The sequence below is a fragment of the Nymphalis io genome, chromosome 1 (genome assembly GCF_905147045.1).
Source record: "Nymphalis io chromosome 1, ilAglIoxx1.1, whole genome shotgun sequence".
NCBI lineage: Eukaryota > Metazoa > Arthropoda > Insecta > Lepidoptera > Nymphalidae > Nymphalis > Nymphalis io.
The window spans coordinates 7,021,901-7,042,546 of NC_065888.1; the positions used below are offsets into that span (position 1 = coordinate 7,021,901).

General features: G+C 31.3%; 1 protein-coding gene and 1 non-coding gene across 3 annotated transcripts in view; both read left to right on the forward strand.

The window, feature by feature from the left end:
• Positions 1-13,009, forward strand: part of LOC126769371 (syndecan) — a 248,851-nt gene extending 235,842 nt beyond the window's left edge. Inside the window, exons 2-5 of one of the 2 annotated variants that reach the window (XM_050488107.1) lie at positions 6,022-6,202; positions 7,993-8,108; positions 8,214-8,340; positions 8,965-13,009. In XM_050488107.1, the coding sequence (XP_050344064.1) occupies positions 6,022-6,202; positions 7,993-8,108; positions 8,214-8,340; positions 8,965-9,137 (597 nt within the window). In that variant the 3' untranslated portion in view covers positions 9,138-13,009. Of the gene's footprint in view, positions 1-6,021; positions 6,371-7,992; positions 8,109-8,213; positions 8,341-8,964 lie in introns of both variants that reach the window. The other variant, XM_050488098.1, reaches the window with a different exon arrangement.
• A 2,162-nt stretch (positions 13,010-15,171) lies between these two features.
• Positions 15,172-15,251, forward strand: Trnal-uag (transfer RNA leucine (anticodon UAG)). The gene has a single exon. It is a non-coding gene; the product is annotated as a tRNA-Leu (tRNA).
• The last annotated feature ends 5,395 nt before the right edge of the window (positions 15,252-20,646 follow it).

The window sequence follows — 20,646 nt, forward strand, 5'->3', positions numbered from 1 at the left end:
TACATACGAAGAAATTTACTAAGAAATAAAAATTATCACGTGGGTTGACCCAAAACTTGGACTATGGAGGTTGACTTTGGAGTTAAAAATAACCCATAATATATGTATAATTTGTAAACAACTTAAAATGGTCGCTCATTATACTACAAAATATATTAGCTTAAAATTGAATTTCGAATAAGGACTTGAAAAGGCAGCAGTCGCGGGGGTATTATTATACAAGACACCCCCTTTTAGAATATTTCTTTTTTTATAACATAGACAGAATATGCTACAGCTTTAACGTTGCATTTATACTTCAAGGCCGTAGAAATTGTAGTTCAAAAAAGACCTTTTGTTATAAGTAATAAAGTTAATGACTTTTATTAATAGTATATTCCAATGGCAGGAGGAGGTAAGCTAAACATACATAGATTTACATATTAAATGCGATTTGCTAATAGCTTAGCTATAATATAAAAATATTTTGTTATATTTTATTTATTGATTAATATATATTTATTTATAATACAAGAAAGTGCCACTACGCCTTCATTCAAAACGCCATTCATGTTTTCTCGAATTATGTTAGATTATTACCAATATTGTCATCCATCCATGATGTCAATTCAAGGTCAATGTATCCTATATATGTATGTAGGAATCGACTGTTGAACAGTTTGACCAGAATAAAACCACCGTACATTATTTTTATATATCTTGATACAACACACTCCATACAAACAACAAACAAATATGATAAGTTTTGATAGTTCATTTGTAAAACATACGTGTATATAAAAGTTTCTTGAACAACAATAAATTGGTGGAAAGGAATATATACAGACGTAGGCGATTAGGTAGGCTTTATAATTAAAATTATATAATTTAAAGGTATATATATATAAAAAAAACCTAGTCCGAAAAAAAAATATATTCGTCTATAATATTTAGAGGTATAGCCTCTAAATATTCCTTACTCTTCAAATAAATACCTAATTATATAGGCAGTCTATATATAGTAGAAAGCTATTTACCAAACTTAGTTCTTAAAGGTTCTTGAAGTACATTCTTTCATATTAAAATATCTACGGCTATAAGCCGTATTCTTAAATTCTTTTTAGGCTGTAGCTAAATGTAAAATTTCTCTTCGAAGTATTTCATTAAAGTTTGTAAAAAAAATCGCAATTTATTTACTTAACCAACTTATAAAATATCTCGGTATTATTTAGTTTATATAATATAGTAAAATGAAAAAAAGCCGAGATGGCCTAGTGGTTATAACGCGTGACTCTTAACCAATGATCTTGGGTTCAAGCCCGAGCAAGCACCACTGAATTTTCATGTGCTTAATTTGTGATTATAATTCATCTCGTGCTTTACGGTGAAGGAAAATATCGCGAGGAAACCTGCATGTGTCTAATTTCACTGAAATTCTGCCACATGTGTATTCCACCAACCCGCATTGGAGCAGCGTGGTGGAATAAGCTCCAAACCTTCTCCTCAAAAGGGAGAGGAGGCCTTAGCCCAGCAGTGGGACATTAACAGGCTGTTACTGTAATTTTTTACGCGTTTATCTTCAATACTAAAAAAATATTCATAATCTATAATGTCCAATCGAAATGTCAATTTTTCGAAGGAAATTGAATCAAATTTGCGAAATGGTGTAATATCTGAAAGTCTTGGGAAGGCGCGCCGTGGCCTGATTTGGGTTGTGAGGCTTGTCGGGCTATTTTCCGAGCTATTGCCCGTCACTGCCCGAGTGTTATAACTTATTTTTAAAACTCGTTCAATTTTCCGTGTAGTTCTTGTAAAAGAAATGATAAAATGCGTTATCATAAATCTATAAATTATATATAATATTACAAAAAATATTATATCTATATATTATGGCTAAGTCGTTACACGATACTTTAATTTTCAAAAATATAATATGATGAAACTGTTATTAATATAGTAGACATTCCAAGGAACAAGTATATTTACTGGTGGTAGGGCTTTGTGCAAGCTCGTCTGGGTAGGTACCACCCACTCATCAGATATTCTAATACTATACTAAAATAGCAGTGCTTGGTATTGTTGTGTTCCGGTTGTAAGGATGAGTGAGCCAGTGTTATTACAGGTTATATACATGGGACATAACATATTGTCCAATGTTTATGGGCGTTGGTGACCACTTACGATCAAGTGGCCTTGGTTGGCAATTTGCACGTCCGCCTACCTATTTTATAAAATAAAAAACATTATACATAATCACAAGAACGATGTTAATATTTTACTAAAAACTAACTGATTTCATTTTAGGTACATAAAAGCTATACGTCATAAAATATATATTAAACCTTGTTCAAGGTCGATAGTGTACGTAATATATATATTATTATTATTAATATATTAATACTATATATACTTAAGGAAAATAATAGACAAAACAGACATTGCGGTTGCTGTGACATGTCATCTTATTGGGACGGAATTTCCCCGCGTGCTTTTCTGACATATATTTGATATTCAAATTTCCAGAAATAAAAACTAAAAATACATCAGCAATTTTTCCTCTCAAAGAGAGAATAAAAAAAGGAGCATTTCGTGTGGGGCGCGCTTTAGAGATCTTCGATTAATCAAGATAAGGGTAGGTTGAGACTTTAGACAACCGCGAGATGGCCTAGATTAAGAATGTTTGCTAATGGTTCAACCGAACCCCAACATCAATTAAGATTTGTAGCAAGTCAGTATAGTATTTCATCTTAAAATTTATTGTATTTGAATCTTACAATGGCTTTTATAGAAAATTATTCACATGGACGTTGAGCGTCATAGTGATCGATTTTTAGATGATACAGAATCACTTTCATTTCACTGGAAAAAACTATGCCGAATTTGTAAGGATTTTTCTTTTTTAAAAACATTTTGTATAAACGAAAACATTTCGGTTTTATAAAATTGAATATACAAAGAATTCCAAAGTTTTACATTTTGTGACTTTCTTTCATTTTTAATAAAAATATTCCGACCAAATCTACACTCATTAAATTGGCGTTGAGCTTCATACATTAACATCCGACACTTGTAAGTTAAAGTAATTTGGTAAATTACACATTTAAAAAAAACTGTATATTCCATGTATAAGATAGTACACCACGATTAACATACATAATCAATCAGAATAGTCACGGGCACGTCCAAGACGACGACGTCACCACAAAGGTCGTGACATCAACATTATCCGCTTAATATTCCCTTAGTGGTCCGTATTTCCATTAAACTTTGTACATTTTAAACAGTTGCCTTTTGCGCCTACTTGAAAATTCATCGCATATTTAAAGGTTCCACAAAGAGCTTTGTTTAACTTTTTGAGCCGCTTTAAGGGACGTGAAACTCTAGGCACTACTTAACATGGAATACTTGTTTCACATTGGTTATAATAATGTGATCATTAATTTTTAAAACCACGACTGAAATAAATAATTAAATTGTCAGCTGTGACTGACCGTTACTGGTTTGTATGCCTTAATTATTATTGAGGCCTCGCCATCAATCTAAGGTGTTATGTCCACTATACCTGTGACAGAACGGGTTTACTACAGCAGGCAGTGCAACACAATGGATAGCCTATTCCAACTACAGTATGAGTAAAGACAAATAAACAACTTTGACATCGAATCGACGCGATATTGGTCGAGATCTTGAATAATCTATGATATTCACTATGAATTCGCGAAAATGGCGTTTTCTATCCGCGTAATCGCTACGTTGGAAGTTAAACTAAAGTGGTTATAACTAGTTAAGTTATATAGTATTGTATTATAAATAAAGGTAAATTTATCAAGAACTGTTTGTAGTGCCTAATACAGCAGAGCTGTTAGCAAATCGCATGAAATATGTTTTTGATTTAGGTTTGTTTATCTTTAGTCCTTCTGCGATTGGTATAGGGTATAGGCTAAATAGTTTAAGCATCTCCAAAATTAGTAATTAAAAAAAAATAAGCTCTTGTTTATTTTATGTACTAAAACATAAACAAAATTTCAGCATCGTGAATTCGTGAGATATTGTTAATTACATAACTTTATTTAATTCTCTTGCAATATCTTTACGCACAGACAATACCACCTGTATTATATAATAAGCTAAAAACAAGCCTGTAAAAAGTAACACCTCGTAAAGATCAAAGCGCTGGGCAAAGGCTTTCTGGTTAGGAAAAAGCTCTCGTGCTAATTCCACCACGCTACACACATACACAGGTAAAATATACATGGGTTTAATATCTTCCAAATCTTTCTAACATTATTTCCTTTACTATTGAAAACCAGAAGAATTATGAACATTAATTTAGGACATAAAATTAGCGGAGAACCCATTTCACTGGGCCATATCTACCCCTCAAAGTCCTGAAATTATGTAATTACGAAATCATCAGGAATCTAATTTCGTCATCTTATATATTTTAGAGTATAACTATGAACAAACATACATTATAAATTTTATAAAACCAGCACGTGTAAAGTACAATAAGGGAGTAAATATATAATCTGTAAACAAATTAATTGAAACGAATAAGGCATTTCGGTATACAGTCAAATCCCCATTATCTGGCCCAGATAAATATTTCTCATTAAGAACCGGTATTAAATAGATATAACGGAGTAATCAGAAATGGGGATAAACGCGACGTGTTCGGGTGATACCTGGGGATTTGTACGAATTACGTAAAAACCAGAAACGGCGACCCGCAGCTAATAGAGATTTCCATTGTCAACATTTCATGAGAAATCTAAGAAAAATATATTTTTTTTATCATTTACTTCGCTTGAACATTATTAGGTTGCTTCCTTACACTTCTTTACGCCATCAGATGGAAGTTAGCTATGGAGATGAGGCTTGCGGCATTATTTGCAAAAAGTAGTACACAAGTTAATCCCCAAGATAAAATACAAGGTGTATTTTATATCTATTGAAGACTTATTAATTAATAATTATATCCTTAAAAATATTATACGTGTTACATTAAATAAAAATGTGCTGCGATTGTATTTATAATTTTAAGCGGGAACAATGTTTTACTTTTAACTGCATCGTAGTATACTATTAGTACAGGATAAGCATAATATATTGAAACTTTATTTATTAAAAGTAAAGAAGTATATTTTGTGTAAATATGTTTAATCCGTCATAATAAATATTTAAAACAAAAAACAAACAATTTAACATTAATATCGCAATATAGTGTTACGCTCACAGCGCACTCTAACGCAAGAGCCTGAAATTTCCTTGAAAGCCTTCCAAAACCAAACCCGGCATCTGTTGGCGAGCGTCGGGAACACGGGCCGCGTCAGACCTTCCTCCCCCTTCCACTAGTCACGAAAGTCTATCGATCGTCTACCGTCACTACACAACTTACGCTAACCAAAAGGACACTGCCACAGCTTTGTAACCTATTAACGTTAATAACAAACCTTTGTATCTAAGAAAAACCTTCAGCAATCGGACATTCCTAGGTAAGATATCCTTTAATATAAGCGTCATTGAGCATTGACCACTTTAGCCCACTTCATGATGACGTGGACAATCCCTCTTGACTGCTGTTTATTCCTGTTTTTTATTAAATATTCGTTTTAAATGTGCACATATGATTTATTTAGTTTATTGTGCGAAAGTGCTTCGGAATTGCTGAAAGTTTCATGTGACTTGATTGCATCAATTGCATATTTAATACCTTGTTGAACTTTCTAGAAATAGGTCGCTTACTCGATCTATAGCTAGGTAGACGTCAAAGACGTCATTAATTTTTTAACACTTCAGGCGAATGCTTTGGAAATTAGAAATACGAAATTAAAGTCTAAATAAATTTATTGTAAATAAAACTAGTGTTTTCTTCAGATACACCTACATAGACATTTAAGTTCAACATTGTATCTAACGTGAATGTTATTTCTTTTTGTATTCTTTTTATTTTATTTTTTTGTAGTTACATCCATCCGTTTTACCATTTATGAAGAGAATAATTATGACAAAAACTTAAAACAAATAATTAATCGATTTCAGGAGGGTGCAACTGGCGTTCCGTCAACGGAAGGCGCAGTACACCAGCACGACGACCCGCTCGCGTCAGACAAGGATCTATTCATCGACGATGATGGTTCCGGTGTAGAGATCGACGAGAGCTCCGGCTCCGGGTGGGGTCCCGGGCCCGGTCCGGACGACGAGGACGGCCGCGCCGGTTCAGGTGACGCACCCAATGCGCCTGAGGATGACGAAGACTTCACTCTACGTACCACCACGACACCGGAACCGGGTGACTTCGATTCAGACTATTCGGAGGAGCACATGATCGACTCGGTTCCGGAAACCGCACCCACAATCCTGCCAGTAGACAAGTTCGATGTAGTCAGTCGTGAGTAGAGGCTGAAGCATGCCAGTTTTGTTGCCGTTATTAGTTCCTTTATTTTATAAATATGGAATTGTTTCATTTTGAACATATCATCATCATCATTTAATCTAGTTCTGTTTCAAGTTAATAAAGTAGTTAAACAATTCCATATTTACATACAAATTACATTTAAATGTGTGTATTTAACCAGCAGCGTATTATTATAATTTCTTATCTTCTTAAATCCGGCTTGTTGTTAACATAATTATACTCATTGGATAATTTGGCTAGTAGGTAGGTGTCTGTATTAAATACATAAGTACATTGTGCCCTTATATATGATTTCACAGCATTGATTAATCTATTTAAATGGATCAACTACATTTAATAGTGTCAACAATGGTGTACTTATTGCCTTGTTCAGGTCATATTGAATTTTGTAATCGCATAGTTTTGCTGTCGTTGCGATATTAACACGCAACCAGCGCTGTGAACTTGATTTGTGTTTAATTATGATCAGCTAGAACATAGAAGTTAACGTTGTTCACAATGAAAACAATTAATCCCACTATATTTCCCTAAACGCTTAACGTAATAATCCAGTGTTGTTTAAATTTTATAAAATTCATAGCAAGTGTTAAGTCGAAATAAAATATAATAATCATTTTATAGTCTCCAAGGAATTTGGTAAGTTTTAATGTTATCAAAATGTGCATGGAATCATATCATTGTAACGGTTTCCGTGACAACTTTACAATTGAAATAAAACTATTACATTTAAAAGTTATAAACTAAAGAATTTCTTCTGTATTTCGCTGCTTTTTATATTAATTGTGAGATTTCAGTTTTTTTGTTGACGTTTATACTCGTGGTATTTTAGTTACTTTATTACTGACGAAATCTTTGATTATTTATTATTAATAATTACGGTATCGTTATTATTAAGGAGTATAAATTCAAACATCACGGTTATTATCCTTGTTAACCAAGTATGTAAAAATTTTAGTTTCCTAGCTTTGAAAATAATAACAACTGTATAGTTTTGTTTCAAAAAAACATTTTCGAATTACCTACTTTAATTTTTTTATAATATTCCATTTTCAAATCAAACCTCTAGCATGTTTCGCATATTAGAAAAGATTTATAATTTGCTCTACGTTGTGTCATTCACGTGTAATTTTCGACTTTTAATATATTTTCTTATCACTTTTAAATTTTTGTCGTATCATGCTAATATTCCTTTTCCAAATCCAAATTATACCTAACATAGAAACCATCGACAACAACAGTCTTCGTCATTCTATAAATATGTCGTATATACTACGTTTATTAAAAACAACTTCTGAAAGAATTTGAAATTATAAAGAATAAAGTATACAAACAAAATATCATACTACGTACATAATAATATATTAATAGACTTTATCTCGAGCTAGTGTTTAACGTGTTAACCATCCACACTTAGAATAGTACTCGATTCTTCAGAAGACACCATTATAATTATAATTATTCAGTTTGATATTTAGTACAAGCTTCTAAATCTGATCGTCCTGATTTAAAAAAAGGAACGCTTACTAATCAATTAGTGACAGCTAATAATAGAACATTCCTATACATGAGTGTAATTATATATTTAAACGTTACAGCTCGTATATTATCTAAACCAGAGGAAGCACCAGACACACGCGGATCGGAGGAACAGTCTCCTCGTCCAGATCAGACAGACATTAGTATATCCGGGGAAGACATAAACCCGCCTATTGTAAGTATATTTTTTTGTCCAGTGTTCAAACTACACCGACCTTAAGTGAACGGGAGTCAGGCAAATGATGATGATTGTAACTTTGTTTTTTTTTTCTAATTTCAGGACCAAGACAAGTCTGGTTCGAACCTCGAACCGGAGTCGCGTCCGGCGGATAACGTCGTGTTCATCATGAACGCTAAGTCCGAGGATCGCGCCACCAGCTTTTTCGCGCAGCCTGGCATACTTGCGGGTCAGTTAACATTCATAACATTGAACCTATGTTTTTATTCATAGTTAGTACTAAGCAACAATTAAATTCAAAGTATTGGTTTGATTCCTGGTTGGGCCAGTAAAATGTTATTGGTTATTTCTGTCAAGAAATTCTTAGCTGTAGCACTCCATAAAGCCATTGTTCCTGCGCCTAAACTATCTCCAGACGTGTTCGATAGCCGTCCCATCGGATAATATGTGATAAAATGGAGAGTGCGCCTGTGTTAACACACTCGAGCACTGTAATATTTTCAGTGTAGTTGGACATTCTCCGTTGAGGATGACCGCCGTGAACAAAATCGATTAGGAGGTCAATACGTTATATGTTCTTGTAATTCAAATTTATATTTACGGGCTTTACCGAAAATTTTCAAATAGACGAAAGTCAACTAAGACAATAAAACCTCAGATTAGAAAATTTGCTACAACATATAGTGACAAATTTTTTATTAAAATGGTATATATTATAAAAAGATCACTTTATTTAGGCTAAAGCAAATTACTATACTTTATGTATACTTATTTAATTTTTCTTAGTTAAATAATTTGTTGCATGATTAAAACGTCATATAATAGTAATCATCAAATATTGTTTCTATTTCAGCTGTGATCGGCGGAGCGGTGGTAGGACTGCTATGTGCGATTCTGGTGGTCATGTTCATAGTATACCGCATGCGTAAGAAGGACGAGGGCTCATACGCGCTCGACGAACCAAAGAGGAGCCCCGCCGCAGCCTCCTACGGGAAGGGTCACAACAACCGGGAGTTCTATGCGTGAGACCACACAGAACAAACTCTGCCACAAGTTTATTAAACGATACACAAACAGCATATTCAAAATGGCGGATAACGCCGTTCCAAATTTAAATTCTGATATTGGCAGTTGCAACCCGTTCGTCGCTTCGAACGTTTCTATAATAATGTGGCTAAATTTGTTCTGTGAATATGGATAATAAAATATATCCAATAAATTTATCAACATGTAAATGTACTGATTGTACTTTGTTATGTACAAACCATGTACGATCTAATGTTGTCTAATCGACATTCGAATTTGTGTGAATTGAATTTTATGAAAATATCAATTTTAAGACCAAATTTTTAAATTCAACGAGGTGTTGATGTTCATAAACTGTCTTAAGTCTTGGTGTACTATATACTGGACAGTAGCAGCCAAAGCGTAAACTGTTAAGAGTAAAAGACAAAGAGAGAGACACAAATCGACTCTTGTCTCATCTTTTTGTTTCTTGTAAATAACAGCTGATGCTATTGGTCAAGTCTTCAACGTGATCAAAGCCAATGTGTTTTGAATGTTGAAGTATCACAAGTTTTAATTTAAACTTAACGGAAGATCTTGTATAATGTTGTTCTGTAAAAAATAAATGTGCCATCCGCTTCTTTCGATTGTATATTTGCCAATCATATGTTAGTTTTATCTTCATCGCATAGATTATATTCTAACTGTAGCCGATAATCTATGGACACGTCCATATCTTGTTTGTGTATGTCATGTATAAAGTTATTATTTGAAACCTTGTAAAATAAATACCAGAGTAGAAATTTAACAAAAACCATTGCATTTTTTAAAAACATTTAATAAATAAAAAGAATTATTGAAATAAATTCAATTACTCTCTTCAATAATCAACTAAAACCATTACATGGATTGTTGGTTTTGTTTTACGAGGTTTCAACATAAAAGTTATAATTATAAGCGTATTAAATTAAATACATACATATATCACATACTATTTGCAAACGGATGTGTATCGCCGAGTTCTAGAAAATCATATTAACCTTTCAGAACAACGGGCGTCGCATTGTAAAGTGTACGTTATGACAATCTGTATGAAATTGACTATAGAATTTTTCTTTGTGTTCCTCTAGTTTATAAGTCTTTTGTAATTGTTTTTTTATACTAACTATGTGGGGTTTAATCATTATTCTGTTTTATACTTTTAATTAATTTTACTTACTGTAATTTAAGACTTTTTGTCATGTCGGCTATGATTGAATTAACACATGTTAACACCATTTTGGTTGTATTTTTTATATAACAATCAGTTTCCGTCAGTGCGCAACGAATTTTGATTCCAATTTTCATTTCATGATGACAATATTTTTTTATAATCACTTGAATTTTTTTATGCGTTTTAATACAATCGCCTAATATTTCGTTGCCAAGTTATATGTGACAATTCAGTCAATTAATTTATTTAAATTATATTTAATAGTCGTGTATCATTGATTATATCAAATTATAAATTAATCAATTAGTAATATACGCGTATGTGTAATTTTAATATAATAATTGTGAAAATTGGAATACGGTTCGGAAATATTGAAATAATACTGCTAGATAAATAGTGTATCGAGAAATATTGTTATCTAAAATGTATTTTCGAATACTAACTGCGTTTAAGGTAATATAAGGATAAATTAAACAAGTATCAAATTACTAACGTTACAGTATATACTCCCTGCCCGATTATAAAGAGAGGGAAAAGGACGCTGTATATGACGCGCTTTGTCACACTTCCCGTAAGTGTCTTATGGGACGCCGTAGTGACACTCCCATAGTCGTATTGGTGTATTTACAATTTTATTTTGTTTATTACAAAACAAAGTCAAACATCGTCGAGTACAAAATTAATTGAAAGTAAACCAATATTTTCATTTATAATAAATCGGAACATAAATGTACTGTCATGAATAAAATAAAATCATAATGTTATAATATATATACTTTACGAAGTAACTGAAATTCGTTTTTAAATTATTGGATATAGAAAGTCTGTTTCGTGAACAGCGAGTTTCTGATATTACCATAATAAGTTATGAGTTAACAAAAATGATAAACCATTTCTATTATTTTTAACATTTTACTTTGTAATCTATGCATCACTCAAGTATGAATACAGTTTTTATAAATAGACACGATAGAAAGACAATAGATATTTGGAAAGTATTGATTACTTGAAAACGCAGCTAGTATTAGTTATCTGCTAAAACATTCCTCTGCGAACAGATTAAAAATAATATCCTAAAATATTAGCTATGACGCTCACTTAGTATAAGTATCTGTACATTATTATTGTAAATTCTTTTAGATCTAATGCTACACTAATTTATACAATAACATAGTAATTCAGTAACCAAATATTATTGATTCTTTTTTCAAATAGTCCATAAATATAACAGAAGCTTATAGGTATTTTTTTTTAAATTAACAGATAAAATAAAATAATTAAATATTAAACTTGGCTAGTTTAAATATATGATCTGTGACCATTTTAATTTTTAAATTTATGTGGTTTTTTTATATTTTACCACATAGACCAAGTTTGATAGCTTGTTAATAACGCAGCGCAAAAGTGACATGTTGCTCTTCATGGTGCGTTTCTACTGAAATATTTGTTACAATTACTATGCTTGCAACTTTTTCAAATATTCGGCAAGCCACCAACAATTACACACAGTATCAAATTTTGTTCACAATTTACGGAAAAATTTGACACCAAGGTCTGTTGACAACACAAATGTGTTTTTCATTCTTTTGCATTACATGTTACAAATTAAAATAAATGTTGGAGATTTTTTATCTCTTGTTATATAAGTGTTAAAAAAAATTACAAATAAGTACGTCACTTTTGTCCTGAGTTATGTGTGGCATTATTATCTGTGGCATCAATAATTAGCAGTGCAACAATGTTATGCAAGCTATTCGAATTGTATGTTAAGTCATTTTGCATTTAAGGTCACGCGACTCATGCTGTTTATAAATTAAAATGGCGTGGGAATATTCTTTATTCAAATAGACATTTTTTTTTGCTCAAATTTTTCATCCATGGACAATTTTTAACAATTGTATCCATATTGTATCTGAATATTCAAAAAAAATAATCATTCATTTGTAAATTTTTAATTATTGGCAGCTTTTTACATTATATTTTAATATGATATAAAATGTATGTATAATCTATGAAATTATTTTGCAGTTATTTTAAGGGTTTATTTCACAAACAATTTATTTCAGTATAATTCAATTAAAAATATTAATTTCCAAAATATATCTCGCTATTCCTTTTTTTGGAATTATCCAAAAGTAGAGTCAGTTTTAATTATTTCTAGTACCTTTAAATTATATTGAAATAAATCGTGTATGTTTTCACTATGTATATCAGAGTTTAAAATTATTTAATACAGCTTTGAATGGTGCTTATAATTATTTTATTACAATGGGTATTGAAATAGAGTATAAAATATTTCCATTTAAACATTTTTAACCCTTAATATTTTACCCACATGATATTTTAGTATATTATATCCGCGGGCTTGGACAAATGCATTCGAAGATTGCCAAATATATTCTATCATTATTTGATCACGTGACATATCAAATATAGTGTGTCATTTTGATGTATTCTACAAAATAATTTGTCAATCGATATGCAATTTGTCTAGACCCACTGAGTCATTATCATTAAACTAATCAATGGTGAAATGAATCCTTAATATATTATATGATTTTATAATAATGACTAATGTTTTCGATTAAGGCTAGATTTAGGGTAGGCATAAATATATCGATGTCCACCTTGTAAATAATGCTCCTTTACACATAGGTAATTATACAGGTCATTATGAACACATTGTTGTTTTATTTTTTATTTTTTTGCAGACCCTTTTACGAACGATAGCAGCAATATATAAAATGGATATACATTATAATTTATTTAAAATATTATTAATAAATATAAAATGTTTTGAATTGAATTTTATTTTAAGAAATATTGATGAAATTGAAATATTGATGGTTTTTCAACTCAAAAGATAATCAAATCTTTATTTTAGTTTTAATTATATATCCTTTAGGTACTCTTAATTTTTTTTATCAAACAATAACATCCGTAAAAAAATTTTTAGAGCATTACTTTTTCTAATCGACACTAAACTATAAAATTAAACGAGAATTAATTGAGAATAAACGAGAATGTTTACCATATTCTTAAAATACTAAGTCAATAAAAAAAACAACTTTAGTCTGAGAGTCAGATATATACCAAGTATACAAAAAATATTGAAATCCACAATTATTTTTTTCAATTAAGCGTTTCTTGTCACACTACAACTATCTACTAGATTAACCAATTACTGTAGTAGAATTGTATATTGGAATGTACCTAGACTTGCCATTAGTGTATTATTTATATGTCATCAAAATAAATTGAGTGAATCGCGCTTTTTATTATATCTACACCGATAATTGAACACTACCGGCGATGCACTGATTTGTCTAATTTGGAAAACTGCCTCGTTGCTGTATTGACTTTTAAGGCTGCAATCTTGGATTCCATCGGACTGCGAGGATTTGGGAATATACTCATCGGACTATAAATGAGAATGCACTTATTTGCACACACTCTTGCGCACTATGATAATTGAGAATGGCTGCCGGGCATAGACAGTCAGGTAGACATTATATCTTCATAGCCCAGCTGAGAATGAGTTGAATTCTAAAGTATTTGGAACCCAACATTTTGTTCTAACACCATAAATTTACTTTCAGTACGGGTTAGACTACGGTACGGCGTAATGTTGGAAATACTGTTGCGCTACCAAAGCTGAGCTCGCGCTTCTATTGAAATGATGTGCTCAGGTAGATTTATTGTTATGACCGTTTATTAAGTCAGTAAATAGTATGATTAAAGTTTTTTTTAACAACCACTAACGTATCAAATTTATAACAAGAAGCATTTGTTATTTAAGTATGAAATATGTATAACAATATAACTGTCCCTTAAAATGGTATTTCTAGATATAAGGACGCAGACTCCGAGGAACCCGAGATGGATTCAAATCCCAGGTCGGGTCGATAAAAAGTTAATGGGTTGAATAAGTTAAAAAATGGGTTGAAATGTCTGTTGAAAATTCTTAGTGGCAGCCCTGGAAATTGGAAGTCTGTACTCTCCCGTGCCTCAGAACGTACGTTAAGTCGTTGGTCCTACACCTGAACTATTTCCGGTCGGCTATCCAACAGATTGCTTGCGCACACACTTGTGCACTATAATAATATGTGCTACGCAGTTGGCTTATCTCTCTTGAGATAGGCAGCCGTGGCCAAAATCGGTCCGGAGGTCATTATTCCCATTTTCCAAGAATATTCCTAGTTTTCCAAGAACGCAATAGATAAAATGTAGGTCGATTTTAAATTTATGAAAATGCCTGAGTAATTAAAGTTTTCGTTAAATTGGTAATCAGCTGGTAGACCAGTATTAGCAATAGAAGTATCATCGTTTTTTCGTAATTTCAATGTTTCTTACGTTACTTTCCGTATTTTTATTATTTTTAACTATTTAATAATACAGTATTATCAATCCTTAAAACCATCTCATTTATCAATAATTTTTCACAGCTTTTACGGTATTGCTTTTATTGCTACCCGTTAGATACCATATAGATTTACCTTCCTATATCCCCAGTATCATTTACAGTCAATACAATATTAATTATAATGTTAATTGTCTTCTTTTTATGGTATAACTCGATATTAAATAAAAGTAAAAATTCAGTTTCGCAATATCATACCTATGATTAAAATAATTGCCAGCATTTTACGCGGTCACGATTTGTAGTTTGTAGCTCTTTTTAATTTTTATTTGTATGTTTTTATATGAAAATTTGAATTAATAATGTATTTATTCAAATAAAAAATAAATAATTATTATTATTGAGCTTTGAAGTCGAAATAAGGTAAATAAAAAAAATCATAGAATAAATTGGGGTAAGCTATTTCGCGTCTTCATAGTGTAGGCAGCGTGGCCGAGTGGTCTAAGGCGCTGGTTTTAGGCACCAGTCCGAAAGGGCGTGGGTTCGAATCCCACCGCTGTCAGAATATTTTTGTGGCTTTAATTTTTTTTGTTGTATTAATAAATATAATATATGTTAAGAAGATTTTGATTGAATATTAAAAAAAAACTGTTTTATTATTTTGTTTATTAATTTATATGTTTATCTACATAATAAATAACAGCTAAAAAGATTTTTATTTGTTTTTAAAAATTATAAGTGCAAACTGGAGCTATTATAACAGAAAACCTATAAATATTAAATTAGTATTCACGAATTTATTAATTAGCAGTGTCAGTTCCTCCAAACAAGTAGGTATTAGTAGGTGAAACGGTTTTCGTTTCATAAGTCTAATAAATCGTTGTCATAAAAATGATATTGATGCTCAAGATATATATTAGCATAAAATACAGACTAACGACACACAGACACATCGTTATTTTAATTTATTACTTCTAAATGAACTAACTGTGATCGGACATGCTTATTAGTTAAAGTACCTTTTATTAATATATTTTACTGGTGGTAGGGCTTTGTGCAAGCTCGTCTGGGTAGGTACCATCCAGTCATCGGATATTCGACCGCAAAAAAGTAGCACTTGGTATTTTAGTGTTCCGGTTTGAAGGGGGAGCCAGTGTAATTACAGGCAAAAGGTACATAACATCTTAGTTCCCAAGGTCGATAGCGCATTGGCGATGTAAGCGATGGTTAACATTTTTTACAATGCCAATATCTATGGGCGTTGGTGACCACTTACCATCAGGCGGCCCATATGCTCGTCCGCCTTCCTATTCTATAAAAAAACGTAATAAATAGTATTAGTATCATTCATTGGATATCATTTTATGAAATCAACTATTTATCCGATGATATTTTTTAACGGTGGAAAGCAATTACTATAATAAAATAAGTATCAAGCCAAGTGATTTGTGTTAATACATTTTACCGCTCGCCCCATGTTTTTTTCTCAAACGTTTATTCAAACGTCTTGTCTCTAAAATTGTCCAGTGTACTGTAGTAATACCTACTTAATATTTCTAAAAGTTATTATTACTATTATTATTTTACGACCAATGACAACGTCGATCGATCGACGTCGAGACATATATATGCACATATATATTAAACTATTATATTCTGCACAAAAAAAAGTTATTTATTGTGAATTACTAATAAATATAAGTGCAATAGGTAGTTAAGTCATAAATCCCCGTAATTTAAAGAAGGCAAAGCGCAAAAAGCCAGCTCACTTGTACATGTTGTTATATTATAACTATTTTAAGACTCTAGAGTAACATTAGTCTGCACGCGATTAACGACAAATTTAATTTCACCTTCCACTATTTAGAATATATCGAAAGGACAGTTTTTTGCAATCATTAGAAAGAAAAAGTTTATCTAAGCTTTGACAGTGAAAGCAATTTATAAATTGATATACTAAGAATAACGTCGGCTGATTAAAATCTCTTATTATTTTTGGTGATAATCCTTTCTAAAACAATTTTATTTAAATATAAAATGAATATAGAAAAGAAACGTTTTCATATTTAATTAATAACTTAATACTTACTTATAATAAACTACAATAATACGGGCATATACAGGGTTACAGGGTAATATGTCACGATCCTTTTAAAGGGTTATAGTTCAGGACAATAGCTATCAAATGACCCCCAAAATGCTTATGCAAAAGTGTATCGTTTTGGAGTTATTAATTTTTTAATATTTTTTTTATTTAAAGGATGTTTAAGATTCTAAAATTCAATAAAAAAAAAATCAACGTATTTTCCCTATTTTTTTTTGTATTTCTTGCTAGGGTACATCCTAGTTAATAATAACCAGTTATAAAACAAAAACAATCTTCAAGCATTTTTAAATTACAGATCCAAAACTGTACAACTTTTCGATTTTTAATTTTGATTCTTTAAGTTACTCGCAATTTTTTTGTAAAAATCACTATGGCTCTTATCGTGCGGATCATTTTAAAAACATCTGCGTTTCCTTAGCTATCCATCGGTACATAAAAAGTACAGTAACAATCATAAACTCAGGAGAAAATTAGATAACAAAGAGACCAGGTAGGAAATTCTAAGAAATGCTATTGTTAAGAAATTAAATCTGGATCAAAGACAAAAGGACCTCAATGCAAAGTAGTTAAAGATTATTTTTAATAGGCGTAATAGGTAAAAAAGGAGAGATAAACCAGAGCTGTCATTGCAATTTTGAATTTAAATCAAAAACAAAATACTTAATCTTTTTAGTCCATACTTTCGAAATTACACTGTTTATTATTCATAATTCGTGTTCAAAATGAGATCCCCTATTTCGTATACAAATACGCATTCTTTTTCTTAATTCACTTTTTACTACAACACTACTCAAGCTATGTCGAATAGAATTTGCAGCATTCATTATTCTTGTTTTGAGTTCTTCAATTGTTTGTACTGGTGAAACATCATAAACCAGGCTTTTCATATGCCCCCAGACATAATAGTCCATCGGAGTCAAATCTGGACTTCTCGCTGGCCATGGGATTGGTCCTCCTCTGCCAATCCATCTATTACGATAATTACTGTCTAGCCACTGTCTTACGGACATTCGAAAGTGTGCGGGGCAACCATCATGCTGGAATATCATTCTCTGCCTAAACCCTGTATATATATATATTTTAAATAATGTTAAAGCCATTGGATATTGGATAAACATTTGAATTATAAATACACCATACATATGAGGAATACTCCTATGCAATACTGCCTAGTTTTCAAAAACAATTAACGTTCATGGTTATTGTTCTGTTCCTTATGTTCATAGGTTATATGATGATGTCCTCCTGACTGGCATGACATATAGTACACAAGTGTGCGCAAACAAATGCTATCTCTATTCCCTTACTCTAATAATCCGACAAGACGGTAATCCGATACGACCGGAAAGAGTTCAGGCACAGGACCAATGACTTAACGTGCTTCCCACTAAAGTGAATACAATTCCAATTTCCAAACTCCGGGCTAATACTGAGAATTTTTGACAGAAAAATCCAGTAAATTTTTATTGGCCCGACCTGGGGTTAAATCTCGCTCAATCTGCGGCCTTATATCTACCCATTAGACCAACGAGTCAGTCAAGAAAATATTAAGTTATATATTCTATTGTATATACCCCCCTTCAGTAAACGGACTATCTTACACGATCGTAATTATTAAATTCGGACTGGTAGCTCGCGCATCAACCAAACATAATATGTATCTATATTTATAGGATAATTCTAGATTAAGAAAAATCTAAATGTACCCACATTTTCTATAAATATGAAAACTAATCTCGATAACACGTTAAACATTACTTTGAAACATTAAATACTACTACTTTGCATAATATGTTAAACATAAATATATGATGATGATGAAACTGATGTTAATTAGCTTATCCCAATGAGATATTCATCGATGAATCCTGTTTAACATTTATTTCTAGAAAGTCAATATTCGTTCGCTAGGCAATAAATATTAATTAATGCAAAGTAGTTCAAGACTACCAATAAAAGTCTAAAAATAATATTTTTTCCGAATTTCCGACCGGACCTCAAATTTGTTTTTTCTCTATCGCTCGATTGTAGATTGGCTAGTTTATAAGGTTATTATAACGGAGTGTCGACTTCTAACCCTTTTAAATCTCGGTTTGAGCCATTAAAAGTTCATAGAATTTGACAAGATTCTCAGTAGCAGCTCGAAATTAGAAAGTCGGTAATACTTACAACAGTCATGCTTCGAAAAGTCTGTTTAAGTCTTTTGTCAAATTTAATTAATCAAATATACGGATATATATTAAAAATACATCAATTAATTCAAAATTTCAAATTTTAAAATTATTATGTTTTCCATATCCGTATATCATAAAACACATCGACTTTGACTTGTGTATCCGTTTAAAAAAAACGCGGCGAATTGATACTACACTAGTGTTTGAGACTTTGATTATCACTACTATTTTAGCTCAAGTGTGCGATAAAAGCGATATTTGAAAACTTATGTGATATAATCTATTTGAAATTTGGTATTAAGGAAACTTAAAGCTAGTTTTCAGCATATATATATGTTTATATAGAGTAGAACAATAAAATGAAAAATTTAATTCTAAAAAATGTAAATGTTAGTTTATTCGACTGTAGTAATCACCAATGAGGAGGCCTTAGCCCAGTAGTGGGACATTAACAGGCTGTTACTTACTTACTAATCACCAATGTAAAATACGACACCGTATTCAAAAAATAATAAATTAATATTCTGAGGTGTTTACATTGAAAAAGTAAACGCATATAGTTGATATTTAAAAAACTTAACTTTATATTCCTCAAACAGATATAAAATAACAAACAGCATTATAGAAAGTCTAATGATATAGTAATTTGAAACGATCAAACCATCAATAAATGTATAAAATAAAACTAATTGTCGACCACGAGTTTGCTGTCTTTGAAAAGAAATTCGTATTTTAAAAAACCTCACGAACCTCACGAGTATATTACGGGGATGTACCTTCACAAGAATAAAGTATCATAAGGTTTTAGTTGACTGATTTAACTTAACGAATCATTATATCTATAGAGCAATATGTTTTTTTTTCTCCGTGAGTCGTGTTATTAAAGACACAAGGAGCATCATACCTACGTTCGCATGGATAGGGATGCGTTAACGATATGACGTTAAAATAATTCTTAAATCGTTAAATATTTCTTATAGTGATATTGTGTATGTTTGGTGGTGGCCACTTACCATCAGGTGGCTTATTTGACTGTCTACGTTATCAAAGTAGTAAATTAATAATTAATAAATAAATTAATTAATAATTATTCGCTTTTCTCTTAAAAGGCAATGTTCCTCTGGATATGTTGTAATCATATTGTTAATACAAATATTATAAATATATGTACTTATAAATAAATAAAAATACATTTTAGAAATTAGTAATATAGACTACTTAAATGTCTTCAAACCCTGTATGCGTGTCTTTTAACTGACTTAATGAGTGTTCTAAGTGTCATACTAAAACTTTGTAAATCTGGTTCTAGTCAATTGATTTTTATTGGAAATTTCAAATCCCTTAAATGTATTGTGTTTTGGCCGGATTGTTGATGCTCTCCGGCCGGCGAAGTTGGCCCGCAGCCTTAAAGCTTGGAGACCGCTGAACAGGGCATGAAACCGGTATTTACATTAAAATAATATAAGAGATATTTTTATTAAAAAAATATAGAAGTATTTTATTAAGGCCTTACAACTTTTTAATTCCAGCTTCTAATATTAATAAATCATCCTTTTTCTTAAGTATATTTAATATAACGATGTACAGTGTATGTAAACGCCGTATTTGAAAACTTTAATATTTATGCTTTTTTGTTTCATATTTAACATTATTGGATCTCTTGGTCATAGATAAAT